At 41.4% G+C, this 16,503-nt stretch overlaps 1 protein-coding gene across 1 annotated transcript in view; it reads right to left on the reverse strand.

Annotated features, from left to right (window-relative positions):
- Positions 1 to 14,825, reverse strand: part of abcb6b (ATP-binding cassette, sub-family B (MDR/TAP), member 6b) — an 80,573-nt gene extending 65,748 nt beyond the window's left edge. The window contains exons 1-4 of the mRNA XM_042320113.1: positions 14,689 to 14,825; positions 14,223 to 14,463; positions 517 to 709; positions 52 to 173 (exon numbers count right to left, since the gene is read on the reverse strand). Of these exons, the coding sequence (XP_042176047.1) occupies positions 52 to 173; positions 517 to 709; positions 14,223 to 14,463; positions 14,689 to 14,736 (604 nt within the window). The 5' untranslated portion in view covers positions 14,737 to 14,825. The remainder of the gene's footprint in view (positions 1 to 51; positions 174 to 516; positions 710 to 14,222; positions 14,464 to 14,688) is intronic.
- Positions 14,826 to 16,503: the final 1,678 nt, after the last annotated feature.

The raw sequence follows: 16,503 nt of genomic DNA on the forward strand, positions 1-16,503 counted from the left end.
ACTAACTAGCTAGCGATTCCACATCAGCTAAACCTGAATTAGTCAACTCACTGAGGTAGATTAGCAAGCAGATGAAGACGATGAGGCCGAACAAGGCACTGAAGTAGGATACAAAGTAGAGGATGGCGATGACTATATCAGCGATGGTGGGCAGGATACTGAAGATGATGTAGCTGAGGAGAGAGAGGGGGGAGAGAGGGTGGCAGGATACTGAAGATGATGTAGCTGAGGAGAGAGAGGGGAGAGAGGGTGGCAGGATACTGAAGATGATGTAGCTGAGGAGAGAGAGAGGGGAGAGAGGGTGGCAGGATACTGAAGATGATGTAGCTGAGGAGAGAGAGTGGAGAGAGGGTGGCAGGATACTGAAGATGATGTAGCTGAGGGGTGAGAGGGGAGAAAGGGTGGCAGGATACTGAAGATGATGTAGCTGAGGGGAGAGAGGGGAGAGAGGCTGGCAGGATACTGATAGGATGGATTGAGCTGATATGGGTTAGTGTGTGTGTGGAGGGGGTGTACCTGAGCAGGTTGTTGATAGAAGATGTTCCTCGGTCTACACTACTCAGAACGTCCCCAGTATGTCTCCCCAGGTGCCAGCGCAACGACAGGGAGTGGAGGTGACCAAACAGACGGACCTGAACCACCCTACTGGTGTACTGCTGGACCTGCGTCCACAGGAAGGACCTCAGGTTACTGATAAACCCTGATGTACCTGGGGAGGGAGGGAGGGAGGGAGAGTCAAATCCAGCCAGTGAGAGATTCAGAGGAAGCCATTAATAGGTAACAGTAGCCATTAATAGGTAACAGTAGCCATCAATAGGCCATTAATAGGTAACAGTAGCCATGAATAGATTACAGTGGCCATTAATAGGTAACAGTGGTCATTAATAGGTAACGGTGGCCATTAATAGGCCATTAATAGGTAACAGTGGTCATTAATAGGTCGATAATAGGTAACAGTAGCCATTAATAGGTAACAGCGGCCATTAATATGCCATTAATAGGTAACAGTGGTCATTCATAGGCCATTAATAGGTAACAGTAGCCATTAATAGGTAACAGTGGCCATTAATATGCCATTAATAGGTAACAGTAGCCAAGAATAGGTAACAGCAGCCATTAATAGGTAACAGTAGCCATTAGTTGGTAACAGTAGCCATTAATAGGTAACAGCAGCCATTAGTTGGTAACAGTGGTCATTAATAGGTAACAGTAGCCATTAGTAGGTAACAGTAGCAATTAATAGGTAACAGTAGCCATTAGTAGGCCATTAGTTGGTAACAGTAGCCATTAGTTGTTAACAGTAGCCATTAGTATGTAACAGTAGCCATTAGTTGGTAACAGTAGCCAGTTATTAGTTGGTAACAGTAGCCATTAACAGTAGCCATTAATAGGTAACAGTAGCCATTAGTAGGTAACAGTAGCCATTAGCCATTAGGTAACAGTAGCCATTAATAGTAACAGTGGCCATTAGTTGGTAACAGTAGCCATTAGTAGGTAACAGTTAATAGGTAACAGTAGCCATTAATAGGTAACAGTAGCCATTAGTAGGTAACAGTAGCCATTAGTTGGTAACAGTAGGTAACAGTAGCCATTAGTAGGTAACAGTAGCCATTAATAGGTAACAGTAGCCATTAATAGGTAAGCCATTACAGTAGCCATTAGTAGGTAACAGTAGCCATTAATATAGCCATTAATAGGTAACAGTAGCCATTAGTAGGTAACAGTAGCATTAATAGGTTAATTAGTAGCAGTAGCCATTAATAGGTAACAGTAGCCATTAATAGGTAACAGTAGCCATTAGTTAAGGTAACAGTAGCCATTAATAGGTAACAGTAGCCATTAATAGGTAACAGTAGCCATTAATAGGTAACAGTAGCCATTAATAGGTAACAGTAGCCATTAATAGGTAACAGTAGCCATTAATAGGTAACAGTAGCCATTAATAGGTAACAGTAGCCATTAATAGGTAACAGTAGCCATTAATAGGTAACAGTAGCCATTAATAGGTAACAGTAGCCATTAATAGGTAGCCATTAGGTAACAGTAGCCATTAGTAGGTAACAGTAGCCATTAGTAGTTAGGTAACAGTAGCCATTAATAGGTAACAGTAGCCATTAGTTAACAGTAGCCATTAGTAGCCAGGTAACAGTAGCCATTAGTAGGTAACAGTAGCCATTAATAGGTAACAGTAGCCATTAATAGGTAACAGTAGCCATTAGTATTAATAGTAACAGTAGCCATTAATTGGTAACAGTAGCCATTAGTAGGTAACAGTAGCCATTAATAGGTAACAGTAGCCATTAGGTAACAGTAGCCATTAGGTAACAGTAGCCATTAATAGGTAACAGTAGCCATTAGTTGGTGACAGTAGCCATTAGTTGGTAACAGTAGCCATTAGTAGGTAACAGTAGCCATTAGTTGGTAACAGTAGCCATTAGTTGGTAACAGTAGCCATTAGTTGGTAACAGTAGCCATTAGTAGGTAACAGTAGCCATTAGTAGGTAACAGTAGCCATTAGTAGGTAACAGTAGCCATTAGTAGGTAACAGTAGCCATTAATAGGTAACAGTAGCCATTAATAGGTAACAGTAGCCATTAATAGGTAACAGTAGCCATTAATAGGTAACAGTAGCCATTAGTAGGTAACAGTAGCCATTAGTAGGTAACAGTAGCCATTAGTAGCCATTAATAGGTAACAGTAGCCATTAATAGGTAACAGTAGCCATTAATAGGTAACAGTAGCCATTAATAGGTAACAGTAGCCATTAATAGGTAACAGTAGCCATTAGTAGGTAACAGTAGCCATTAGTAGGTAACAGTAGCCATTAATAGGTAACAGTAGCCATTAGTAGGTAACAGTAGCCATTAGTAGGTAACAGTAGCCATTAGTAGGTAACAGCAGCCATTAATAGGTAACAGTAGCCATTAATAGGTAACAGTAGCCATTAATTGGTAACAGTAGCCATTAATAGGTAACAGTAGCCATTAGTAGGTAACAGTAGCCATTAATAGGTAACAGTAGCCATTAATAGGTAACAGTTTTCATTAGTAGGTAACAGTGGCCATTAATAGGCCATTAATAGCTAACAGTAGCCATTAGTAGGTAACAGCAGCCATTAGTTGGTATCAGTAGCCATTAATAGGTAACAGTAGCCATTAGTATGTAACAGTAGCCATTAGTTGGTAACAGTAGCCATTAGTTGGTAACAGTAGCCATTAATAGGTAACAGTAACCCATTAATAGGTATTACAACAGTAGCCATTAAACAGTAGGTAACAGTAACAGTAGTTAATAGGTAACAGTAGCCATTAGTAGGTAACAGTAGCCATTAATAGGTAACAGTAGCCATTAGTAACAGTAGCCATTAGTAGGTAACAGTAGCCATTAGTTGGTAACAGTAGCCATTAATAGGTAACAGTAGCCATTAGTTAACAGTAGCCATTAGTAGGTAACAGTAGCCATTAATAGGTAACAGTAGCCATTAATAGGTAACAGTAGCCATTAATAGGTAACAGTAGCCATTAACAGTATAGGTAACAGTAGCCATTAATAGGTAACAGTAGCCATTAATAGGTAACAGTAGCCATTAGTTGGTAACAGTAGCCATTAATAGGTAACAGTAGCCATTAATAGGTAACAGTAGCCATTAGTAGGTAACAGTAGTATTACAGTAGCCATTAGTAGGTAACAGTAGCAGTAGCCATTAATAGGTAACAGTAGCCATTAGTAGGTAACAGTAGCCATTAGTAGGTAACAGTAGCCATTAATAGGTAACAGTAGCCATTAGTTGGTAACAGTAGCCATTAATAGGTAACAGTGGCCATTAATAGGCCATTAATAGGTAACAGTAGCCATTAGTAGGTAACAGCAGCCATTAGTAGGTTACAGTAGCCATTAATAGGTAACAGTGACCATTGATAGGCCATTAATAGGTAACAGTAGCCATGAATAGGTAACAGTAGCCATTAATAGGTAACAGTAGCCATGAATAGGTAACAGTAGCCATTAGTAGGTAACAGTAGCCATTAATAGGTAACAGTAGCCATGAATAGGTAACAGTAGCCATTAATAGGTAACAGTAGCCATTAATAGGTAACAGTAGCCATTAATAGGTTAACAGGTAACAGTAGCCATTAATAGGTAACAGTAGCCATTAATAGGTAACAGTAGCCATTAGTAGTAACAGTAGCCATTAGTTGGTAACAGTGGTCATTAATAGGTAACAGTAGCCATTAGTAGGTAACAGTAGCCATTAGTTGGTAACAGTAGCCATTAGTAACAGTAGCCATTAGTAGGTAACAGTAGCCATTAGTTAACAGGTAACAGTAGCCATTAGTTGGTAACAGTAGCATTAGTAGTAACAGTAGCCATTAGTAGGTAACAGTAGCCATTAGTAGGTAACAGTTAATAGGTAACAGTAGCCATTAGTAGGTAACAGTAGCCATTAGTTAACAGTAACAGTAGCCATTAATAGGTAACAGTAGCCATTAGTAGGTAACAGTAGCCATTAATAGGTAACAGTAGCCATTAATAGGTAACAGTAGCCATTAATAGGTAACAGTAGCCATTAATAGGTAACAGTAGCCATTAGTTGGTAACAGTAGCCATTAGTTGGTAACAGTAGCCATTAGTAGGTAACAGTAGCCATTAGTTGGTAACAGTAGCCATTAGTTGGTAACAGTAGCCATTAGTTGGTAACAGTAGCCATTAGTAGGTAACAGTAGCCATTAGTTGGTAACAGTAGCCATTAGTTAGGTAACAGTAGCCATTAGTTGGTAACAGTAGCCATTAATAGGTAACAGTAGCCATTAATAGGTAACAGTAGCCATTAGTAGGTAACAGTAGCCATTAGTTAATAGGTAACAGTAGCCATTAATAGGTAACAGTAGCCATTAATAGGTAACAGTAGCCATTAGGTAGGTAACAGTAGCCATTAGTAGGTAACAGTAGCCATTAATAGGTAACAGTAGCCATTAGTAGGTAACAGTAGCCATTAATAGGTAACAGTAGCCATTAATAGGTAACAGTAGCCATTAGTAGGTAACAGTAGCCATTAATAGGTAACAGTAGCCATTAGCCATTAGGTAACAGTAGCCATTAGTAGGTAACAGTAGCCATTAGTAGGTAACAGTAGCCATTAGTAGGTAACAGTAGCCATTAGTAGGTAACAACAGTAGCCATTAATAGGTAACAGTAGCCATTAGTAGGTAACAGTAGCCATTAGTAGGTAACAGTAGCCATTAATAGGTAACAGTAGCCATTAGTAGGTAACAGTAGCCATTATAGGTAACAGGTAACAGTGGCCATTAATCTCCTTCCTCCCCTCAACAGACCATTAATTAACAGGCCATTAATAGGTAAGTAGCCATTAGTAGGTAACAGTTAGCCATTAGTAGGTAACAGTAGCCATTAGTAGGTAACAGTAGCCATTAATAGGTAACAGTAGCCATTAGTAGCCATTAACAGTAGCCATTAGTAGGTAACAGTAGCCATTAGTAGGTAACAGTAGCCATTAGTAGGTAACAGTAGCCATTAATAGGTAACAGTAGCCATTAATTAACAGTAGCCATTAATAGGTAACAGTAGCCATTAATAGGTAACAGTAGATTTTATTATTAACAGGTAACAGTAGCAGTAGCCATTAATAGGTAACAGTAGCCATTAAGTAGCCATTAACAACAGTAGCCATTATTAGGGTAACAGTAGCCATTAGTAGTTATTAGTTAGGTAACAGTAGCCATTAGTAGGTAACAGTAGCCATTAGTTGGTAAGTAGCATTAATAGCCATTAGTAGGTAGCCACAGTAGGTAACAGTTAGCCATTATTAGCCATTAGTAGGTAACAGTAGGCAATTAATAGGTAACAGTAGCCATTAGTAGCCAGCCATTAGTAGGTAACAGTAGGCCATTAGTTGGTAACAGTAGCCAGTAGCCATTAATTAGTTGGTAACAGTAATTAGTAGTAGCCATTAGTAGGTAACAGTAGCCATTAGTTGGTAACAGTAATTAATAGTAGCCATTAGCCATTAGGTAACAGTAGCCATTAAGGTAACAGTAGGTAACAGTAATAGGTAACAGTAGCCATTAGTAGGTAACAGTAGCCATTAATAGGTAACAGTAGCCATTAATAGGTAACAGTAGCCATTAATAGGTAACAGTAGGTAACAGTAGCCATTAATAGGTAACAGTAGCCATTAGTTAACAGGTAACAGTAGCCATTATTGGTAACAGTAGCCATTAGTAGGTAACAGTAGCCATTAATAGGTAACAGTAGCCATTAGGTAACAGTAGCATTAATAGGTAACAGTAGCCATTAGTAGGTAACAGTAGCCATTAGTAGGTAACAGTAGCCATTAATAGGTAACAGTAGCCATTAGTAGGTAACAGTAGCCATTAGTTGTAACAGTAGCCATTAGTAGGTAACAGTAGCCATTAGGTAACAGTAGCATTAGTAGGTAACAGTAGCCATTAGTAGGTAACAGTAGCCATTAATAGGTAACAGTAGCCATTAGTAGGTAACAGTAGCCATTAGTAACAGTAGCCATTAATAGGTAACAGTAGCCAGTTAGCCATTAGTAGGTAACAGTAGCCATTAGTAGGTAACAGTAGCCATTAATTAGGTAACAGTAGCCATTAGTAGGTAACAGTAGCCATTAGTAGGTAACAGTAGCCATTAATAGGTAACAGTAGCCATTATTCAGTAGCCATTAGTAGGTAACAGTAGCCATTAGTTAGGTAACAGTAGCCATTAGTAGGTAACAGTAGCCATTAATAGGTAACAGTAGCCATTAGTAGGTAACAGTGATTCAGAGTGACCTGGGAATTATTCACCTAGACAGACCACAGGAGGATTATTCACAGACAGACACACAGGGACATTATTCAATACAGATGGTTATTAGACAGACACAGCTGACACTAGACATTACACAGGGACAGATTATTCACTAGACAGACACACAGGGACAGATTATTCACTAGACAGACAGACACACAGACACACAGGGACAGATTATTCATTTATTCAGACACATAGACAGACACACAGGGACAGATTATTCATTAGACAGACACAGGGACAGACAGACACACAGGGACAGATTATTCATTTATTCACTAGACAGACACACAGGGACAGATTATTCACTAGACAGACACACAGGGACAGATTATTCACTAGACAGACACACAGGGACAGATTATTCACTAGACAGACACACAGGGACAGATTATTCATTTATTCACTAGACAGACACACAGGGACAGATTATTCACTAGACAGACACACAGGGACAGATTATTCATTAGACAGACACACAGGGACAGATTATTCACTAGACACACAGGGACAGATTATTCACTAGACAGGGACACACAGGGGACAGATTATTCATTAGACAGACACACAGGGACAGATTATTCACTAGACAGACACACAGGGACAGATTATTCACTAGACAGACACACAGGGACAGATTATTCACTAGACAGACACACAGGGACAGATTATTCACTAGACAGACACACAGGGACAGATTATTCACTAGACAGACACACAGGGACAGATTATTCACTAGACAGACAGACAGACACACAGGGACAGATTATTCACTAGACAGACACACAGGGACAGATTATTCACTAGACAGACACACAGGACAGATTATTCACTAGACAGACACACAGGGACAGATTATTCACTAGACAGACACACAGGGACAGATTATTCAGACACTAGACAGACACACAGGGACAGATTATTCACTAGACAGACACAGGGACAGATTATTCACAGACAGGGACAGATTATTCACTAGACAGACACACAGGGACAGATTATTCACTAGACAGACACACAGGGACAGATTATTCACTAGACAGACACACAGGACAGATTATTCACTAGACAGACACACAGGGACAGATTATTCACTAGACAGACACACAGGGACAGATTATTCATTAGACAGACACACAGGGACAGATTATTCACTAGACAGACACACAGGGACAGATTATTCAGTAGACAGACACACAGGGACAGATTATTCACTAGACAGACACACAGGGACAGATTATTCACAGACAGACAGACACACAGGGACAGATTATTCACAGACAGACAGACACACAGGGACAGATTATTCACTAGACAGACACACACAGGACAGACAGATTATTCACTAGACAGACACACAGGGACAGATTATTCACTAGACAGACACACAGGGACAGATTATTCACTAGACAGACACACAGGGACAGATTATTCACTAGACAGACACACAGGGACAGATTATTCACACAGGGACAGATTAGACAGACACACAGGGACAGATTATTCATTAGACAGACACACAGGGACAGATTATTCATTAGACAGACACACAGGGACAGATTATTCACTAGACAGACACACAGGAACAGATAATTCACTAGACAGACATACAGGGAAAGATTATTCAGTAGACAGACACACAGGGACAGATTATTCATTAGACAGACACACAGGGACAGATTATTCAGTAGACAGACACACAGGGACAGATTATTCATTAGACAGACACACAGGGACAGATTATTCACTAGACAGACACACAGGGACAGATTATTCACTAGACAGACACACAGGGACAGATTATTCACTAGACAGACACACAGGGACAGATTATTCACTAGACAGACACACAGGGACAGATTATTCATTAGACAGACACACAGGGACAGATTATTCACTAGACAGACACACAGGGACAGATTATTCACTAGACAGACACACAGGGACAGATTATTCAGTAGACAGACACACAGGGACAGATTATTCACTAGACAGACACACAGGGACAGATTATTCACTAGACAGACACACAGGGACAGATTATTCAGTAGACAGACACACAGGGACAGATTATTCACTAGACAGACACACAGGGACAGATTATTCATTAGACAGACACACAGGGACAGATTATTCACTAGACAGACACACAGGGACAGATTATTCAGTAGACAGACACACAGGGACAGATTATTCACTAGACAGACACACAGGGACAGATTATTCACTAGACAGACACACAGGGACAGATTATTCAGACAGACAGACACACAGGGACAGATTATTCACTAGACAGACACACAGGGACAGATTATTCACTAGACAGACACACAGGGACAGATTATTCACTAGACAGACACACAGGGACAGATTATTCACTAGACAGACACACAGGGACAGATTATTCACTAGACAGACACACAGGGACAGATTATTCACTAGACAGACACACAGGGACAGATTATTCACTAGACAGACACACAGGGACAGATTATTCACTAGACAGACACACAGGGACAGATTATTCATTAGACAGACACACAGGGACAGATTATTCACTAGACAGACACACAGGGACAGATTATTCACTAGACAGACACACAGGGACAGATTATTCACTAGACAGACACACAGGGACAGATTATTCAGTAGACAGACACACAGGGACAGATTATTCACTAGACAGACACACAGGGACAGATTATTCATTAGACAGACACATAGGACAGACACACAGGGACAGATTATTCACTAGACAGACACACAGGGACAGATTATTCACTAGACAGACACACAGGGACAGATTATTCAGTAGACAGACACACAGGGACAGATTATTCACTAGACAGACACACAGGGACAGATTATTCACTAGACAGACACACAGGGACAGATTATTCAGTAGACAGACACACAGGGACAGTTTATTCACTAGACAGACACACAGGGACAGATTATTCACTAGACAGACACACAGGGACAGATTATTCATAGACAGACAGGGACAGATTATTCACAGACACACAGGACAGATTATTCACTAGACAGACACACAGGGACAGGACAGACAGGGACAGATTATTCACTAGACAGACACACAGGGACAGATTATTCATTAGACAGACACACAGGGACAGATTATTCACTAGACAGACACACAGACAGATTATTCACAGACACACAGGACAGATTATTCACTAGACAGACACACAGGGACAGATTATTCACTAGACAGACACACAGGGACAGATTATTCACTAGACAGACACACAGGGACAGATTATTCATTACACAGACACACAGGGACAGATTATTCACTAGACAGACACACAGGGACAGATTATTCATTAGACAGACACACAGGGACAGATTATTCATTAGACAGACACACAGGGACAGATTATTCATTAGACAGACATTCACAGACACACAGGACAGATTATTCACTAGACAGACACACAGGGACAGATTATTCAGACAGACACAGACAGACACACAGGGACAGATTATTCATTAGACAGACACACAGGGACAGATTATTCACTAGACAGACACACAGGGACAGATTATTCACTAGACAGACACACAGGGACAGATTATTCACAGACAGACACACAGGGACAGATTATTCATTAGACAGACACACAGGGACAGATTATTCACTAGACAGACACACCGGGGCAGATTATTCACTAGACAGACACACAGGGACAGATTATTCATTAGACAGACACACAGGGACAGATTATTCACTAGACAGACACACAGGGACAGATTATTCAGTAGACAGACACACAGGGACAGATTATTCACTAGACAGACACACAGGGACAGATTATTCAGTAGACAGACACACAGGGACAGATTATTCATTAGACAGACACACAGGGACAGATTATTCACTAGACAGACACACAGGGACAGATTATTCACTAGACAGACACACAGGGACAGATTATTCATTAGACAGACACACAGGGACAGATTATTCACTAGACAGACACACAGGGACAGATTATTCACTAGACAGACACACAGGGACAGATTATTCAGAGACAGACACACAGGGACAGATTATTCACTAGACAGACACACAGGGACAGATTATTCATTAGACAGACACACAGGGACAGATTATTCACTAGACAGACACACAGGGACAGATTATTCACTAGACAGACACACAGGGACAGATTATTCACTAGACAGACACACAGGGACAGATTATTCATTAGACAGACACACAGGGACAGATTATTCATTAGACAGACACACAGGGACAGATTATTCATTAGACAGACACACAGGGACAGATTATTCACTAGACAGACACACAGGGACAGATTATTCAGTAGACAGACACACAGGGACAGATTATTCATTAGACAGACACACAGGGACAGATTATTCACTAGACAGACACACAGGGACAGATTATTCAGTAGACAGACAAACAGGGACAGTTTATTCATTAGACAGACACACAGGGACAGATTATTCACTAGACAGACACACAGGGACAGATAATTCACTAGACAGACACACAGGGACAGATTATTCATTAGACAGACACACAGGGACAGATTATTCACTAGACAGACACAAAGGGACAGATTATTCAGTAGACAGACACACAGGGACAGATTATTCATTAGACAGACACACAGGCACAGATTATTCACTAGACAGACACACAGGGACAGATTATTCACTAGACAGACACACAGGGACAGATTATTCAGTAGACAGACACACAGGGACAGATTATTCATTAGACAGACAACACGGGAAGATATTGTCGCTGTTTGATAAAAACCTCTTATCTCCAAAACAGAAACTTTTCAAGAAATGAACATTTCCATTTTTTCCCGTTAAACTAACATTAGGAAACTTCAGACGATACTTTAAATACATTTTCCTTCATGAAATCGACTCATAGCATATTAAAAATGAAAATATACAACACTCAAAGACTAAATAGAGTAGGGAGCAGACTGGTTCATCTGAAATACTCCTTTAACTTATAAATGCAATCTCAACCACAGTGCCCTAACCCATCTGGACAAGAGGAATACCTATGTGAGAATGCTGTTCATCGACTACAGCTCAGTATTTAACACCATAGTACCCTCCAAACTCGTCATCAAGCTAGAGACCCTGGGTCTCAACCCCGCTCTGTGCAACTGGGTCCTGGACTTCCTGACGGGCCGTCCCCAGATGGTGAAGGTAGGAAACAACATCTCCACCCCGCTGATCCTCAACACTGGGGCCCCACAAGGGTGCGTTCTGAGCCCTCTCCTGTACTCCCTGTTCACCCACGACTGCGTGGCCACGCACGCCTACAATTCAATCATCAAGTTTGCGGACGACACTACAGTGGTAGGCTTGATTACCAACAACGACGAGACGGCCTACAGGGAGGAGGTGAGGGCCCTCGGAGTGTGGTGTCAGGAAAATAACCTCACACTCAACGTCAACAAAACAAAGGAGATGATTGTGGACTTCAGGAAACAGCAGAGGGAGCACCCCCCTATCCACATCGATGGGACAGTAGTGGAGAGGGTAGCAAGTTTTAAGTTCCTCGGCGTACACATCACGGACAAACTGAATTGGACCACCCACACAGACAGCATCGTGAAGAAGGCGCAGCAACGCCTCTTCAACCTCAGGAGGCTGAAGAAATTCGGCTTGTCACCAAAAGCACTCACAAACTTCTACAGATGCACAATCGAGAGCATCCTGTCGGGCTGTATCACTGCCTGGTACGGCAACTGCTCCGCCCACAACCGTAAGGCTCTCCTGAGGGTAGTGAGGTCTGCACAACGCATCACCGGGGGCAAACTACCTGCCCTCCAGGACACCTACACCACCCGATGTTACAGGAAGGCCATAAAGATCATCATGGACAACAACCATCCGAGCCACTGCCTGTTCACCCCGCATATCATCCAGAAGGCGAGGTCAGTACAGGTGCATCAAAGCAGGGACCGAGAGACTGAAAAACAGCTTCTATCTCAAGGCCATCAGACTGTTAAACAGCCACCACTAACATTGAGTGGTTGCTGCCAACACACTGACTCAACTCCAGCCACTTCAATAATGGGAATTGATGGAAATTGATGTAAAATATATCACTAGCCACTTTAAACAATGCTACTTAATATAATGTTTGCATACCCTACATTACTCATCTCATATGTATATGTATATACTGTACTCTATATCATCTACTGCATCTTTATGTAATACATGTATCACTAGCCACTTTAAACTATGCCACTTTGTTTACATACCCTACATTATTCATCTCATATGTATATACTGTACTCGGTACCATCTACTGTATCTTGCCTATGCCGCTCTGTACCATCACTCATTCATATATCTTTATGTAAATATTCTTTATCCCTTTACACTTGTGTGTATAAGGTAGTAGTTTTGGAATTGTTAGTTAGATTACTCGTTGGTTATTACTGCATTGTCGGAACTAGAAGCACAAGCATTTCGCTACACTCGCATTAACATCTGCTAACCATGTGTATGTGACAAATAAATTAGATTTGATTTTAAACGTAGAACAAGAGATTTGCAGAACAAAATGGTGACTGATTTTGGTATGCCAAAAACAAATCACATAAAAGGTTGACAAACGGTGCCAGCCAATAGCTACCAGACAGTGAGAGTTACCAGTTCTTTGGGAAGCAGTGTTTCATTGTCATTCATACCCATTAGGACTGAGAATCAGCACCAGATGAATGGAGAAAAGAAAGGAACAATCAAACCTGGAGCCCACAGAGGGAAAGTACCCCTTTACGTCTTGTTGGGGGGGACAGGATGGAGAGGAGGAGAGGGAGGGTAAAGGGAGACGAGGGGTGCTGATTTTTTAGCCTTGGCACGGGGTCGGAGGAGGCCAGGGACAAAACTTCCCTTGTAGCAGCATGTTAAGTCCTCTAAAAGCCCCATAATCATGACTGGCAAGGTGAGTGACCTCCCACACTATATACAGGGGCGCAACTTTTACTGGGTACGGGGGGGACGTCCCCCCTACATTCTGAAATTGTATTTTTGGAGTAGGGGACAGACAGTCTCACCTATGTTTTTGGAGTAGGGGACAGTCTCACCTATGTTTTTGGAGTAGAGGACAGGCAGTCTCACCTATGTTTTTGGAGTAGGGGACAGACAGTCTCACCTATGTTTTTGGAGTAGGGGACAGACAGCCTCACCTATGTTTTTGGAGTAGGGGACAGTCTCACCTATGTTTTTGGAGTAGGGGACAGACAGTCTCACTTATGTTTTTGGAGTAGGGGACAGGCAGTCTCACCTATGTTTTTGGAGTAGGGGACAGTCTCACTTATGTTTTTGGAGTAGGGGACAGGCAGTCTCACCTATGTTTTTGGAGTAGATGGGGACGAAGACGTTGATGACCCTTTCCATGGCCAGTAGGGCCAGACAGAGCAGGACCATTACCTGAAGAGGCAGGCTGCCCCGGGGCCACAGGTAAGGGGTCAGGAGACGCACCTTCTGCCCAAAACCATGCCATGTTGACACGGTCTGGGACGACTTGGATGTGGATGGGAAGGACATAGATGGAGGCTCACTGTCTTTCTGTTGTCTTCTATTGTCAGACTGTAGAGGGAAGAGTGACACTTTTTTTTAGGAAACAAAGTAACAAATGACTCTCAGCGTACTACAACTGTTGAAGCTCGCCGTAAGAACACTGATGTGTAATGCATTAAAAAACAAAACAAAATGAACAGGTTAACCAATTACAAAATACAACATTATCATCCATTGTGTCATATTTCCATGCATTATACTTGTGCCTAACAATGGAAATAAATAGGTGTTTACCTCAATAGTCAGAGTAATTCCAGCTCCTGTTGCATCTCGATTTGCCATTTGATAAACTGAACTAGAGGACTTGTTCCTCGTGCCTCCAGCTCTGACTAATGTTCAACAGTGGGTCGCCTGCAGGCCACATACCGATGTTACCAGGTTGCTGTGCTTTTTTTTTTGGGGGGGGGGGCAAACTGCACCGTCAGCACGTTCTGCGTTCTAAACTTTCACACGGCACTCAGGGAGAACAGATGATAGAATTCGCATGCTTTAAAAGAGTGACATCATACACGTCTGTCAAGGGACTGACCGTTCCAGTGGTATATATGAACCATTGGTTTTTAGAGAGAACATAATAACACATGTCTACTTAGCAGTCAGGATGGATCATAGAGATAGATAGAGGACTCATCTTTGTATCTGTGACATTATAGTGTCTGTGACAGCATGGGCAGTGCCATTGATGCTATCACCATTTTAAAGTAGTTACTTTTTTTTTTCTTCACGATTGGCTGATCTCTCCTGATGACCTGGTTGGACACGACTCAAACAGGGTCACCACGAGGGATCAGCCAATGAGGTTGGATGTCCCACCCAGTTGAATATATTATAATGGTGGAAGCTCTCAATGGCACTGCCCATGCTAATGCAGCCTTTTGGCCACTAGAGGCCTCTATCATTCTCTATGGTATGGATTGGGTGGTATTTCTCACATGACCGGGCATGTGGTCATGTGAGAGGTTCTGCCCTGCCATTGTCCAGTTTAAATAGAGGTCAATTCAGCTTTAATACTTCATTCTAAAGCAGTTACAAGGAAAGTTGTTACATGTTGTATCATTGTTACATTGTATCGTTGTCTCCAGTGTTTTCTCCTAGAAGTTGTTACATGTTGTATCATTGTTACATTGTCTCCAGTGTTTTCTCCTAGAAGTTGTTACATGTTGTATCATTGTTACATTGTCTCCAGTGTTTTCTCCTAGAAGTTGTTACATGTTGTATCATTGTTACATTGTCTCCAGTGTTTTCTCCTAGAAGTTGTTACATTGTATCGTTGTCTCCAGTGTTTTCTCCTAGAAGTTGTTACATGTTGTATCATTGTTACATTGTATCGTTGTCTCCAGTGTTTTCTCCTAGAAGTTGTTACATGTTGTATCATTGTTACATTGTATCGTTGTATCCAGTGTTTTCTCCTAGAAGTTGTTACATGTTGTATCATTGTTACATTGTATCCAGTGTTTTCTCCTAGAAGTTGTTACATGTTGTATCATTGTTACATTGTCTCGTTGTCTCCAGTGTTTTCTCCTAGAAGTTTTTACGTTGTATCATTGTCTCCAGTGTTTTCTCCTAGAAGTTGTTACATGTTGTATCATTGTTACATTGTCTCGTTGTCTCCAGTGTTTTCTCCTAGAAGTTTTTATGTTGTATCATTGTTACATTGTATCGTTGTATCCAGTGTTTTCTCCTAGAAGTCGTTACATGTTGTATCATTAGTAGAGCAGTGAGTATGGCGAGCTGTTGTACATTGTTACATTGTCTCCAGTGTTTTCTCCTAGAAGTTGTTACATATTGTATCATTAGTAGAGCAGTGAGTATGGCCAGCTGTTGTACATTGTATAACTTCACCTGTTAGTGAGAGTGAAGACGAAATTCAACAACTTTTTTTTGTTTTAAATGTCAACTTCATAGGGGGTAGAGACGTCCCAAGGAACCCGCAGAGCACAGACCCTTGGTGGTGAACTTGATAAACCTGTTTTTTTTCAAATAAATGTGACAGGGCTCTTCGTCTTTTTTATTTAATGGCAGTACAGTGAGAGGTAATGGCAGTACAGT

This window comes from Oncorhynchus tshawytscha, linkage group LG03 (assembly GCF_018296145.1).
Source record: "Oncorhynchus tshawytscha isolate Ot180627B linkage group LG03, Otsh_v2.0, whole genome shotgun sequence".
Taxonomy (NCBI): domain Eukaryota; kingdom Metazoa; phylum Chordata; class Actinopteri; order Salmoniformes; family Salmonidae; genus Oncorhynchus; species Oncorhynchus tshawytscha.